The sequence below is a fragment of the Arctopsyche grandis genome, chromosome 13 (assembly GCF_051622035.1).
Source record: "Arctopsyche grandis isolate Sample6627 chromosome 13, ASM5162203v2, whole genome shotgun sequence".
In the NCBI taxonomy this organism is placed as follows: domain Eukaryota; kingdom Metazoa; phylum Arthropoda; class Insecta; order Trichoptera; family Hydropsychidae; genus Arctopsyche; species Arctopsyche grandis.
The window spans coordinates 10,159,341-10,174,401 of NC_135367.1; the positions used below are offsets into that span (position 1 = coordinate 10,159,341).

General features: G+C 34.4%; 1 protein-coding gene and 1 long non-coding RNA gene across 2 annotated transcripts; one reads left to right on the plus strand and one right to left on the minus strand.

The window, feature by feature from the left end:
* The first annotated feature begins 1,132 nt into the window (after positions 1–1,132).
* LOC143921109 (uncharacterized) lies at positions 1,133–5,552 on the plus strand. Its single transcript, XR_013261394.1, has 4 exons — positions 1,133–1,631; positions 4,450–4,864; positions 4,941–5,076; positions 5,134–5,552. It is a non-coding gene; the product is annotated as an uncharacterized LOC143921109 (long non-coding RNA).
* A 3,530-nt stretch (positions 5,553–9,082) lies between these two features.
* On the minus strand, positions 9,083–10,094 carry LOC143921108 (uncharacterized). Its single transcript, XM_077444235.1, has 4 exons — positions 10,042–10,094; positions 9,687–9,883; positions 9,417–9,577; positions 9,083–9,302 (listed from the first exon to the last, which is right to left on the minus strand). Exons 2-4 carry the CDS (start codon positions 9,878–9,880, stop codon positions 9,112–9,114), a joined length of 546 nt encoding a protein of 181 aa, XP_077300361.1. The 5' UTR covers positions 9,881–9,883; positions 10,042–10,094; the 3' UTR covers positions 9,083–9,111.
* Between the last annotated feature and the right edge of the window lie 4,967 nt (positions 10,095–15,061).

The window sequence follows — 15,061 nt, forward strand, 5'->3', positions numbered from 1 at the left end:
TTTAATTTTTTCGAAAAGTTTTACCACTTTTGCAATATTTTTCACCCAAGCTCGATGACAAGGAGCGCTGTCATGCATAAAAATGCTGTCAGAATCAAGAATACCACCAGGCTTTATGTGAGGCACCAGATGTGTCTTTAGCACATTTAAATATTGGTCCCCATTCATGGACCCATTGACGAAATAAATGGGCCCTGGACCTTTTTTTCGCTTATGACGGCTCAAACCATTGTCTAGGCTGAATGTCTAATTGTGCTATCAATACATGAGGGTAGGTAGCGTTTTCGGGGGGTGCGACGAAAAAATAGACGGCTTTGTGTCATGAACTGAAGGATACATTCATCGCTCGAAGAATTTCTTCGAAATTTAGCACTACACCACTGGTTCCAACACATTCGCACCAATAATTTAAATAATAAAACTTTCGTATACTTATTGAATACATTTAATGCATGCCCGGAACTAATGCACCCATAGAAAGAGTCTTGAACAAGTTGTGGACGACCGAAAAAACGCAATTGAGAGTCGCAGTTCTTAAAGCGATGTTGTTAATTAAAATAAATTTTAAGAAATCCTGAAAAGAATTTTATTCTTATTTAAAAGCAAACCCAGTATATTTAAGAAAATTTGTTCATCAGAAAAATATAAAACAACATAATTTTTTTATATTTATATTATTCATTCCTGTTCTTTTCTTTTCTCCATCAACATTCCTGTTCTTTTCCCATTCACAAGCTCCTTCCAACAACAACGCGATTATACATAGTTTTTCGTTCGATAAACGCCGAAACATTTTTGCTGACTTGTATTCTGACGTGTAGCTACAAATGCACGTGTATGCATTCATATTGTAAGTACTCGACAATACAATACGACGTAAGCAATATTGCGCCGTATCGTCATGGCCTGTAATGTATAAGTAAGCTGATTATGCCTTGCACTCGGCGAAAGTGCTGTGAGCGTGACGTGACCGCGACGTGTAGGTAGATATGAATAGAAATGTAATAAAATGACATATTTGAAACGGAGTCGTGCAGTGCTGTTAAGTATGAACAGACCTTTATTCGTCTGCACCCGTCGGCGATCCCGGTCGCATCGAAACGCATAGGACGCACGTGTATATGTGCGTGCCAGTAGGTGTTGGGGCGTGGCTACGAGTGCGTGAGAGCAAGCTATGCGCGCCTCTGCCGGCCGCTGCGCGCACTTTATTTGACATTTGTTTGACTTTTGTGTTCATACGTACGTTGAATTGCAATATGTAATGCGCGATGCCGAAGTGCACACGCCATCCACTCCCAAAAGATAACATTTATTATGACTATATGCGTGTCTTGCGAGTCCTGAAAGATACATATACAAGTGAACGAACTTCCATATGCACTTCCGTACACAACGACTACATTGTCAAATGGATGAACAATTACACTGAGCAACAAAAAATCACGTTTTTGAGTTACCAGAGCAGAGACTAACCAATCATTACTAAGTTTGACCTACTGGATTCGACTATGATAATGATTTTTGTTGTTTGGGTCTCCTTAACGAGATATGAGGGTTTAAAAAAATGCGCGATTTTTAGTTTTTCGGCTTTTGCGGTCTTTAATTCAAAATCTAGTATTTCTGTGATCAAAGTGAGTATTGGAATCAATAGTCAGATGTTTTTTCTATTGATTGTGATTTTTTATTGTTTTAAAATACTTATAATTAAATTTCTAGCGAATTTTAAAAGTCAAAAATACAGTAACATGCAGAGAAATCGCATCACTTTCAATTGTTCGATGTTTTCGATTTTTTTAAATTACATGAAGCTATACACAAGTTTTTTTGGTTTTATTATTTGATTTCAACTATTTAACATGTTTTACGATTAAAAAAGATTTTTTTATTGTATTTAAATTATAAAATTAAAAAAATTTTATTTATTGTATTTAAAATAAGTGATTGATATCATTAAACAAATTTAATAGCATTTTATTAAGTTTGGACGGCTATTTTTTTACAAATAAAAAAATACAAAGAGAAAGTACATAGATATTCATCACTAAAATAACCAGACAATAGCCCCGATAGATAATAGACACACTGATAACTGAAATGTTCGTTCGGCTTTCTCCTCATCCAATTTATTCTGTCGGAGTCGCCAATATTAAACTTGCTCTCGTCAGTAAAGATTACATTCTCCCAATCATCTTAAGTCCAAATTTTGTGGAATTTTTCGCAGTAAAACCATCTTTTTCCATATAACTGCCGTTAAAAAGGGTTTAGGGTCACTAAAATGACCAGACAATAGTCCAGACTTACAACCTATCGAATATTTACAGGCTATTATGAAGCAAAGGGAATAAAAACAACACCCTGGGGCAAATTATGAGTTAAAAAAACTGTTGAAAATGTATGGTTTGCAGAAATTTCGGACGACATACTAAAAAAAGTCGTATTGTCCCCACCGGCAGGTACCATCCCATCATAGAAGCAAGACGATTGACTAGTGATTATTATATTACTATTTATTGTTGTCATATGTGCATTGCCTATGTATTTTAATTCATAGAAAAATATATACTGTAATATTATTTTAGCTAGAGACATTTGAAATACATATAAGAAAAATGCCCTATTTTGCATTTTTTTTTAAATTCGTATCTCGCCTTAATTTAAAAATATAAATAATATTTTTTAATCGTAAAACATGTTAAATAGTTGAAATCAAATAATAAAACCAAAAAAACTTGTGTATAGCTTCATGTAATTAAAAAAAATCGAACAATTGAAAGTGATGCGATTTCTCTGCATGTATATATTTTATTACGGATTTTTTCTCTGTGCTATTTTGCATTTTTTTTGGTCAGTTTTTTATTTCACCACGTTCATAAGGATTGGTTTTCTATCTCCATATTTTATATTTTTATCTAAATGTACTAACTCGATCGGTGATTGCTCGAGTTAGTACGCTTGCACCAACGTTTCTAGTGTACGCTCACTGAAACTGAACGAAAGTCTTTCTTAGTAAATAGTATAAATAAAGAATGAAATTTTCGGATAGAAATCATTATTGACAACATCACCAATTAATTATATTCTAATACATATGCACATAAATATGTAGATTACATCGATTGTTTATAATAATGTGACATGTTAAGACAAACAAAATCAATCAACTACATATCGTTCAGCTGATGAAAGCATAGATTAATAAAAACAGTACGCATATTATCAAAATAATGTATGTATGTATGTTCAGATGCATACATAAATGGTACACTGACGAAAAATTTTGTATATTTTACCATTTTCATAAAAATCATCATCTATTCTGAATTAGTGTTAAAAACATAGATAAAGTAACAATATGGGTGTCTTTTACACGTGAGTTAGTAAAGCATGTTACAGTGTCCACATAATAAATCCAATATATTGAACATGCATGTACGCTTTATATGTACGCTGACCATACGTCAATTATTTAAGAGGACAGTCCTTTATTTCACTGTTCCGTTTTAGATTTATTTATTTTCTAAAATTTTTACTTTGTCCTTTAATTTGCGTGAAGTCAATGCGTGAAATATCCATATATTTAAAATAATTGAAACTTATAGCTTATGTCAATAAATTGAAAGAAAATATGTAAGGTTTTTACTTATAAATATCAAAAAAGTAATTTTAGATTTAGAAATAGCCAAATATATTAATGCCAAAATATTAATAGATGTAATTCATAAATTTTATCAAACCTGTAATGATTATATGAATAACTGGGACAAATGCTTCGTAGAAAGTGGAAATAGAAGGATTTTAATGGGTCCTATTACAAGATCTGCCTCAGTGGAGGAAGATTAAGGATAGCTATTTGTTTATTTCTGACGAATTAGACAAATGAAAAGATCGAAGGTGGCAACAAAATGACAAACCCTACCAACACAGGTAGGTTGAAATTTTCGAATATTTTACATATCAAAAAGGTTCCTTTCAAAAATATTTTAAAAATCGTTGAATTTTCCTTGTCTCCCTGGATCTAATGTCTCCCCATGGAACGAATATTTTCATTAGTGAACAATATACAGACCCATGACAGATTGTTCTTACCACTAGCGTAATTTGCGAAACTTGTGACAAATTTGACAAACATGTGGGAAACACGTTTTTATTTTAACACTGGTAGATAGATTGAATTGCAACCTACATGTGGTGGTGAAAAAAACCGAAAATTTTGAAACTGGGGATGAAAGAAACAAAGAATCAGTTCACGGTCAGTTTTCGCCCTGTTAACACGCTGTGTTAATTAACAATTATTGACTTAAAAATAGACTTAAGATTTAATTATTTTTAAATATTTTAAATATAAGTTGTAAATTAATATTATTGTGTTTTTACGTTCGCTTTAATATATTTTTTGATTTTTTAATCAAAAATTTTTTTTTTGAAATGGCTCCAAAAAAACCATTTCAGAAGATGTGAAAGTGGCCATTGCAACGCATATTAGTGAAAAGACATATAGTTACAGACAAATTGCAAAAAACCTTCATGTTTCTCACCCTACGGTAGCCCATATTGCACAATTGGTACAATAGGGAGTTTCTCCAACTGCTACATTATACTACAAATGTGGGAGAAAACGAAAAACCACACCGCGAACGGATCGAAAAATCATCACCATAGCTTTGGAGAACCGTAAGGTGCCTAATAAAGGCATTCAAGCTATTCTGAACCAAGAGGGTATCGATATATCCAGAAGGACGATGCAACGTAGATTTCGTGAAGTTAACGTCAAGAGCCGAACTCCCATAAAAAAGCCAAAATTGACACCAACGATGAAAAAAAAGCTCAGGAACATCAGCAATGGACTGTTGATGATTGGAAAAAGGTATTGTTTCAATATTAATATTAAACTAAAAAATACTTGATAATCTCCTATGTACTAATTTTTCATTCATTTTAAGTTTGTTTCTCTGACGAAACAATTCTAAGGACAATGACAGATTTTGTTCAATACATCAGAAGACGACCTTCCGAGAAGCTGAGCGACGAATGCACCATTCAAACAATAAAATATAATGCATCTGTATGGTGTGGTCCGCTATTAGCGGAAAAGGGGCTAGACCCATAAGGGGCTGGACCCGTACATTGGGGCAGGATCAATACAAAAAATTTTTGTTGAACGTATTTTTGTCTTATTTTGAATCAGAGGGGATGGATGCAAGTAATTACATTTTTATGTAAGATGTCATACGGCCAAAACAATTAACAACTACCTGACCACAAAAAATATTCGAATTTTATTATGGCCAGGTAATTCACCGGATTTAAATCCGATTGAAAATTGTTGGGGGTATTAAAAAGTATTTTTTATAACAGCCCTAATACTATGTTAGATAATTTAAAAGAAAAAATAATAGAAACATGGAAAAATAATTCAAAAATCAAAAAAACAATACAGTCATGCATATAGATCAATTCGGGCTGTTATAACAAATACGGGGGGGACAACTAAATATTAAGTTAATTACAATTTTTTTTTGTAAATATTATTGATGAATATATTATGCGTGTATAATAAAAAGTTTTGTTTCATTTCCTGTTCTAAAATTTAACAAAATCGACAAAAAACGAGTTTTACGCTAGTGGTAAGAACTTCCTGTCGTGGGTCTGTATGTATGTATGTATGTACCAATCGTTCAAGAAGTTTATTCGACTGAAGTGTAGATACATGTATGGAAGACCTAAGGGTTGCATCGAGTCTGATCATGCGTATTTGGTACAGAGATTATGTAAAGGCATTTTATAAAAATAGAAACACAAATTATACACAGGTCTTTATTAATTCATTCAATTCATTTTTCACAAGGGGTAAAATGTTTATCACATTATTCATCATATGCCTGGCTGATATAAAACATAATTTAATAGTTTATTTCATATACAAAACACAACTAGAATTTTTTATGCATAATGCAAATAATATTTTTTATATATACATACATATATGTGGGTGGAATTCCTGAATAGATGACGCTATTCAGGACCACGATGGGATGTGGCGGTGGAATTGAAGATCAAACACGTGCGTTTTCAGTCATGTTGTTTATTAAAACGACACCACGCGGTGGTTTAACGACCAACCGCCCCCAGTGGAAGGTTAACTTCTACTAACTGTAAAATAGCGGTCCTTTCGCGCCCTATGCCACTTTTTCATCCCACCCCTACGATCGGTCGTAACATACCCTTTCACAGCCATAGCCCATACATCAGCCTTTCGTTTAATCCCAACACTACAACTCGGCCTTTCCTGACCACAAACCTGCCCTCAGGTTTCTCTCACCTGCCGGGCCATTCCTCAATCATATTACACATAATTTTCAGACATACTTCTCAATAATCCCAGACATACTTCACAGTAGTCTTCAACATACTCCACAATAATCTCAAACTTATTTCAGTATCGTATCAATTTTTCACGTTTCAATACAATTCAATCTTCAAAAAAAGTTACACACAGATCATCACAATTAAAGTCACACATAAATCATCACAATTGCAATTTAAAATCATTACAAGAAATACATAGCATTAAAATCAACACCCTCACATCGGAAACAAATCACATTTTAAAATCATTACAAGAATTACATAGCATTAAAATTAACACCTTTACATCGGAAACAAATCACATTTTAAAACATCACTAGAATTACATTTCAATACAATTATCTCATATTCTTCTAGGCATGTAACCAAATTAAAACATTATTCAACATACCAAACACTCGCCCAAACATGAAAACACTGGAATAATCAATAAAACATTAACAATATTTCAAATCTTAACTACTAACAATAATCAAATATCAAGTAAGGCTTAACTAAAACCCCTCCGGGTACTCCACTTATTCTCTAATTCACTGACACACACTTCACTTCAATCGGCACAACCTAAACACTATCCGATGCCAGTCGCGATTCCACGCGGCTGTCCGATGATGTTGTCCGCGATGGACCTCCCGTCGCCCCACAGCTTTCCATGTAGTATCTTGCCACAGATGAAATTGACCAATATCGTTCCAGGTTCACCGATATATCCAAAAACTCCTTTCTTAATCCATGGTCTTATTTTATTTTCCATTAAAGTAACATCAATCTGACTACGACCGAGCTTGAAAGTGAATACATTGTCCTTTGGTGTTGAAATTTTGACTGGGTCTCTTATTCCTTCTGGTGATTTATCCATATCTTTTTCTTCATGTTTCCCATTTTCTTCATCTTCATCTTTAGGATTCTTCGAATGACCATGAGATCCTTTACTGAATTGACCATCAGGCGGTTCATCTTTATTTGAAAACGGTATGTCTCCGTTGTCCCAAAGCCTTCCAATATGCAAACCATCACCGTCCATACTTCCATCACCCATGTCCACGCCTCCATTACCCATGTCCTCACTTCGATCACTCATGTCTACACCTCCATTACCCGTGTCCTCACTTCGATCACCCGTGTCCAAACCGCGATCATCCATGTCTACACCGTCCTCTTCATTATTGGAAACATCTATTCCACATGGTTTGCGATGCTTACTTTCATCATTCGTTATCCTAATTGAATCTGTGGTTGATGATCGATTTTCTGTGCTCGGTCGCACTGAAGAATAGTCCAAATGAGCTCGAGACGGCGACGCTGGAGGCTCTAAGGGGGTCCTCACCATCTGACCATGTGACATGTTTGATGTTCCATCAGCCTCGCTTGAACAGGAATCGCTGGGTTCTGCATGAGCAGACATCTCTTGTGAAGCCCGTTCTTCTTTTTCCCTCCGCAGACTCTGTTCCAACTTAACCTCGATCGGAACTCGTGGTTTTGACGTTTTATCGCGTTCCACTTTGATTTTTTCTTGCTCTCCATCCTTCAAGTCCGAATCAGCCCTCCTTACTCCTTCCGCAGCTTTTCTACGAATGGCACCGGAATTGTTACATTGGTCTCTTACCACAGGAATACTTTCACTAGTGATGATGCCGCATCGATGTACGAAGTTCTCGCCGGCGAGTTTGTCTTCACTGCCTGTGTCGATCAGTGCCGGCGTCCTCGCCTTGGGTCTCCAGCCGCTTCCAGTTGAGGGTGCGGGCACTGCTTTGGCTGTGGCTACGGTTGCTTCTTCTGCCTTTACCTTTTCCACCAGCCCGTCGAAGGCGCTCAACTTGTCCCTGAACTCCTTCAAATTGCGGGCACCATACAGCATCCCCTTCATAGAAGACCTGCCAGGGATCCCGTCGATGACATATTCCATGAGGTCACGATCCTCAATCGAACCCACGCTCGCGATCTCCCGCATCCGGTAAAAGTACTCGTTGACCGATTCCTCTGACGTTTTCTGCGACTTGGACAGCCTCCTGTGGACTGACGCCCCACTCACCATCCGAGCGAACTCCTCCAGTAATGCGCTTTTGAGTTTCTCCCACGAATAGACCCCATCTTGTATGCGCAGGAACCTCTCGGCCACCCCCTTGACCAGGCGTTTCCCAAACAGCAGCTTTTCCATGCTGCCCCAACCTGCCGAGTGTGCGACTTCTTCGATCTGCGCCACCCACTTTTCTACCGGATAGTCGTCGTTTCCGGTGAAAATGGGGACGGCGCCCTCCATGTCTTGGAAAGTCAGCTTGGCTCGGCTGGCGACTGGCTCTTCTATCGCCCTCTCCCGAACCCCTCTCGACGTCCTACGACCAGATGTCGGCCTCCTCCTCCGATACATTGTAGCACGTGGTCTTCAAACTGCCGCCTAATCCCGGACGAGCCTCCAATTGTGGGTGGAATTCCTGAATAGATGACGCTATTCAGGACCACGATGGGATGTGGCGGTGGAATTGAAGATCAAACACGTGCGTTTTCAGTCATGTTGTTTATTAAAACGACACCACGCGGTGGTTTAACGACCAACCGCCCCCAGTGGAAGGTTAACTTCTACTAACTGTAAAATAGCGGTCCTTTCGCGCCCTATGCCACTTTTTCATCCCACCCCTACGATCGGTCGTAACATACCCTTTCACAGCCATAGCCCATACATCAGCCTTTCGTTTAATCCCAACACTACATATATTACCTACTATTGATATTTTTCTGTACAGATGATCAATCTACGAAATTAAATTTGACTGAGTCAATGCTTTCTATACCCGAGTAGTTATCTTCATCCCAAATTGAGATATATTTAATTTCTTTATCAGAACTCTGATGAGCAAGGAATGTTCTTTCGTCACCATTATTAAAATGGGAGTATATCCCCTCTTCAAATATTTCAAATATCACCTTAAAACGATCCCCTGAAATACATCAATAAAATAGTATAAAAAATATATATGTATTGTATTTATACCTGACAATAATTTTAAAAATTCGGATGTGACCAACCCAATAAATAATATTGATTTATATACCTGGTTGCACTGGAGACGTCTTGTAAATCGCACGCTCTACCCAAATGCTATCGGCCTTAGAACTAAGGACTATTGTGTTGTTTGTAACATAAATTCTTTGTTGGTAAGGTATATCATTTTGTAGTCCATTTTTTAGATTGGACACAAAATTGATGGAAAATCTAAAATTACAAGTACCTTTTATTATAGCATATATACGTATATTTATGTAACTTAATTCTAGTATTCTATTATTTTCTATACTACAATGTGCTTAATTGTACAGCTTACAATGTAGATTTAAGTGCCAATTTTCCTTCTATTTCTACTTTATCTCCAGATACAAAAGTTTTTGGTACATTGAGAAGATAATATGCCCGTAATCGAGGTGTAATCTCTAGTTTAGTTTCAACGGGACTCTTCAGAGGCAATTGGGCGCCCAGCACCATTGCCAGCGTGGTAACCATCAAAAATATCACACGCATGATCTTAAAATAATCATGTAAAAATTAATGCATATATTTCTAGATTACAAATTCCATAAACTTGAGAATTATATTCCATAGAATTTGTAATCACATAATAGTAATTATAAAAAACAATTTAAAGTCAAATTTATGAGACTTTCATATATTTTAATGCTTACCGAAACGATTCTCCAAACGTAGATCTTTAGGAAGTAGGTTTATAAGTAGTACTAAATTTTAATTTGATTTCAACCGAATTTATACATAAAATTCATCAGATAAATAGTAAAAATTATCAATTTCTAACACATGCATAGCCTATCTTCGATCACTTACCTGGGAAACAGTTATGCACAACTTTTTCCAATTTGTTTCTATGCCTACTTCCATCTTAAGTATTTAAAGTTTATTCATACTCCTGATATAAAAGTGAGACTATTCAAATATTGCAATTGTGACGATCAGATTTTCGTGCGCTTACACTGCTCTCGCGGTGGGAGTCTCAACCAGAGTCTCTACCAGTGGTCAAGATCGGACATCAAATTTAAGCATGTAAACAATAAAATACGAATTAGCGAATAATATAAATGTTGAAAACATAACACAGACTTCAGTATTTGCAAGGCACATATTTTGAAGTTAAAAATGGTGAATTTACTGAAAATTTTTTGAGCCAAACTTCATTGAAAGACCGTCCAAACGCAATTAATATTTATACCTAATTAGATTATATAAAAGGGTCAATTTTATTCCCAAAGGATTTTTTGCCGCGTATTACTTCGATAAATAGACAACTACAAAAAACAAAACTAACAATGGAAACCGTGTTCATCATAGACAAATTAAAAAACACAGTGAAAAGCCTCTTGTCAGAAGTCAAAAATTTTTCTACCTTCTTTCGACGCCTTTTAGCGATTTCATAGATAAAATTACGGACACACCTAAATTAAAATAAAAGCTTCAAAGTAAAATAATAGTGTCTTCAATCTCTAAATTTGGAACTTGATAAAAGGTTCGTAGAATTGAATTTTTTTAAAACTCTTTCTTTCGAAACTTCCCGTTTTCAGATTATGACAAATAAAAATTTCATAGGACTACAAACGAGATTGACCTCAGTTTAATTTTTCAATTTAACTAACTGGGCTAACGCTAAATACGCGTTATTGAAAATGAGTCATGACCAAGTACTTATAAGACCAAGAATCAAGTCAATTTAAAGAATTGACAACAATTGCTTTATTAGTATTGTCGATTTTTCCTACAACTATATACTGTAAAAGATCATTCAGTGTAATAGACTTCATAAAAAATAAATATCAAAACAAGCTGACAGGTGTAAACATAGAAGCAGCCATGCGGCTCGCATTGGAAGAAAGGAGTTTTGAGGAATTTGCATTATTTTCAAACAAATAGATATGTAATAAAATTTTCAAATCTCTTCTATTAAATGACCGAACCTATAAATTTATCCAAGTAAAAGTAAAAGAAATTAGCTTTCATTTTTTTAATCACAACAAAAGCGAAATCTGGTTTAGCCACCAGTCGTTTCCATAGAACTGCCAATGTTAATTATGCGGCCAAAGTAAAATTTCACGTGAGAGCCACTGATATACATGTTTCCAATAAAAGGTTACTTACGATTATTTTTAATAATATTCAGCACAATCAAGATTAATTATAATATTTCACAAATATGCAGATACGATTGTTTTTAATAATATTCAGCACAATCAAGATTAATTATAATATTTCATAAATATGTAGATAAAATCGTTACCTAGATACACGCGTATCGTGCATATAAAGATGTATAAATATATAATTAAATTTTCGGATAGAAATCATTAGTGACAACAACACTAATTAATTATATTCTAAAACATACGTAGATTACATCGATTGTTTATAATAATGGGACATGATAAGACAAATAAAATCAATCACCTACAGATCGTTCAGCTGATGAAAGCATAGATTAATAAAATAAAAATAGTATGCATCTTATCAACATAATGTATTTATGAATTTTTTGCAGGTATCGTTTCATGTCCCTATCATCCCATAATAATGTGCTATTTAATCATATTATAGCTTTCATTCTTTTCCTTTTCATTTGTTTATTTTGTATTTACCTTTTTCATTTGTTTTTTATATTTGTAAATTTCAATTTCTTCTTATATTCTATCTTATAACCTTTTCCAAATATTTTAATACTATAGTTTAATTATGCAATGTACTACATATTTTGTCATGCCTTTATTCTTTACTTTTTAATTTGTTTTCCTTATATTTATCTTTTTCATTTTTGTAAAAATCTATTATTGGACTCGGATGTTACATATATTATTTATTTACTTTTTGTTTTTTTTATACCTATCTCTGTACATCCTGTCTGTTGATTTTTCAATTAATAAAATAAAAAAATAAATTGGCAAAAAGATTGGAATGTCATAAATTGAGTTGTGATCAAAATTGATAGCAAATTATAATTATTATGGTGATACTTCTTTAAAAAATCGAAATTTCTTGCGATTTTAGCATCAGCATCTATTCTGAATTAGTGTTAAAAACATAGATAAAGTAAAAATACGGGTGTCTTTTACACGTGTGTTAGTAAAATATGTTACAGTGTCCCCATAATAAATCCAATATATTGAACATGCATGTAGGCTTTATATGTACGCTGACCATACGTCATTTATTTAAGAGGACAGTCCTTTATTTCACTGTTCTGTCTTTTAGATTTATTTATTTTCTAAAATTTTTACTATATGTAAAATAATTTAAGTAATTTAATTTTAATAATTTACAAATATCCATATATGTAAAATAATTTAAGCTTATAGCTTACGTCCATTGAAAGAAAAAATGTAAGGTTTTTACTTATAAATATCAAAAAAGTAATTTTAGATTTAGAAATAGCCAAATATATTAATGAATAACTGGGACAAATGCTTCGTAGAAATTGGAAATAGAAGTATTTTAATGGGTCCTATTACAAGATCTGCCTCAGTGGACAAAGATTAAGGACGGCTATTTGTTTATTTCTGACGGCGAATTAGACAAATGAAAAGATCGAAGAGTGGCAACAAAATGACAAACTCTACCAACATAGGTAGGTTGAAATTTTCGAATATTTTACATATCAAAAAGGTCCCTTTCAAAAACATTTCAAATATTGTTGAATTTTCCTTGTCTCCCTGGATCTAATGTCCCCTCATGGAACGAATACTTTCATCAGTGAACATGAAATGTAAATGTAACCAATGAAAAAACCCTATTAAAAATAGTCCCATTAGAACAATAGTTCTAAACCTGGGGTGCGAGAAGGCATATCAGGGGGTGCGGGAGGCGTTTCTAACAATATACATTTAGTTTTGTGATATTTAAAAACTATTGTAATATTCGATGACGTCGGCCAATTTTTTTCGTGACGAAAGTGCTTGGGTAACTATAACTAAAATAATATAATTTATTTTATTTATTTATTTATATATATTTTAGCTATCAAGCTAATTTAAAAATACATCTTAATTATTATACTTAACTCTAAAATTTATAATTAACTTATATGTACTGTCCCTCACAGAGGTGTCTCTTCGCACCTCGCAGGAATGCATCCATGTTTTTAGCAGACCTGATGCACTCAGGGAGGGCATTATACATGAGCACACCCCTGTGAAAAACACCCGTCTTATTCTTTCTTACTCTACTTCTACTTATTCCTTATTACATAATCATCAAAATACTTAGGTAATAACTTATAAACAAAAGACAATGTACTAATATTTAGACTAATTCTAATACTCATCCATCCTAATTCATCTAACATACTTCCAATACTCTTAAATCTACTCACATTCAAAATACCTCTCATAGCTTTATTCTGTATTTTTTGCATTTTTTCTAAATCTTGGCCACTAAACATGGCAGGATATCGCTTCAAGCTCTCTCCTCATTTCTCGCAAATAATAACGACAGTTTTCTCAGAGTTTGCACACCGCCGTCTCCGCTGATATACATACTGATTACATTTTGTTTTTGCGACAGTGGCAGACACCAGTCGAAATTATGATGGTTACGGACTCACTTGTACAACAGAAAAATATGGTACACAACGACCTCAATGCATCTTATGTTCCAAGCAGTGTCGGCCTTACACCGAATGGCGCCCTCGGGCAATTTTTTCTAAACACCCTTAGAAAAAAATTTCGCCTTTGGCGCTCTAATCTAAAATTTTGTATGGCTTTTCTCGCTCTAATTTTAAAATTTAAAGTGCCTTTGACGCATCGAGTGGCGCCCTAACTTATTTGGCGCCCTCGGGCGCCGCCCGACCCAGCCTCCCCCCCCTAAAACCGGCCCTGGTTCCAAGATATTTTCAAACTCCAATCTTAAACCATCAAAGTTGTTAGAACATTTCAACAATGTGCATGGTAGTGCAGGTGCAGGTGCAAAGGTGCAGGTCATACTATGAAGATCTTGAAGTCAAAGAAGGCTCGATTTGATGCCAGTGGTAAAATCACAAAATTATGTGGCGCAATAATTCAAAAGCCATTGTTAAAAGTGTCCTATCAAGTGGCATATCTGCGCGCTAAGAAAAAAAAGCTCGCAATAAATGTATTTTTCTAAATAAATGATATCAAAACTCATTTTTCAAGGGGGTTTGGGAACATATTTTCAGATTCAAATGGGGTGCGGCTCACTGAAAAGGTTAAGAACCACTGCATTAGAAGCATGTATTTATACCAAATGCAGCTTTGATATGAACTGTATACAATTGTTTGATTTTTTAAAGCACGAATCTCTGATTTTAAATAAGTTCATTCTTGCGAAAAATTTCAAAATAATTTCAATAATGTGTGATAAATATGATTGTTTAAAAATTAAAATATTGTATGCTAATTTTTTTTGTATAAAATGTTTTTCTCCAAGAAAATATGGTCAAATATGGCGCGGCCAAAAAAAAATATCACGAAATCAACCATTATTTTTTACTTTATCTATGTACGTAGTAACAATAGATGAAGTTTTGTGATCATGCGAAAATTCGAACTCGAGATTTTGACTGATTCGAACTCAGAATCGATTGCTGATCACGTTTTCATGATCTAGAAAAAATGTGTGTGTGTGTCTGTGTATTTTGGTGATTTTTTGAACACCATTAGTCCTATCGAACTTAAACTTAGTATCGGTTACTGA

Coding starts and splice junctions, on each gene's coding strand:
- LOC143921108 (XM_077444235.1), bottom strand. CDS start 9,880: ATGCGTGTGATATTTTTGATGGTTACCACGCTGGCAATGGTGCTGGGC. Junction 9,578..9,686: donor TTGGCACTTAAATCTACATT/GTAAGCTGTACA, acceptor TTGTAATTTTAG/ATTTTCCATCAATTTTGTGT. Junction 9,303..9,416: donor GACGTCTCCAGTGCAACCAG/GTATATAAATCA, acceptor GATGTATTTCAG/GGGATCGTTTTAAGGTGATA.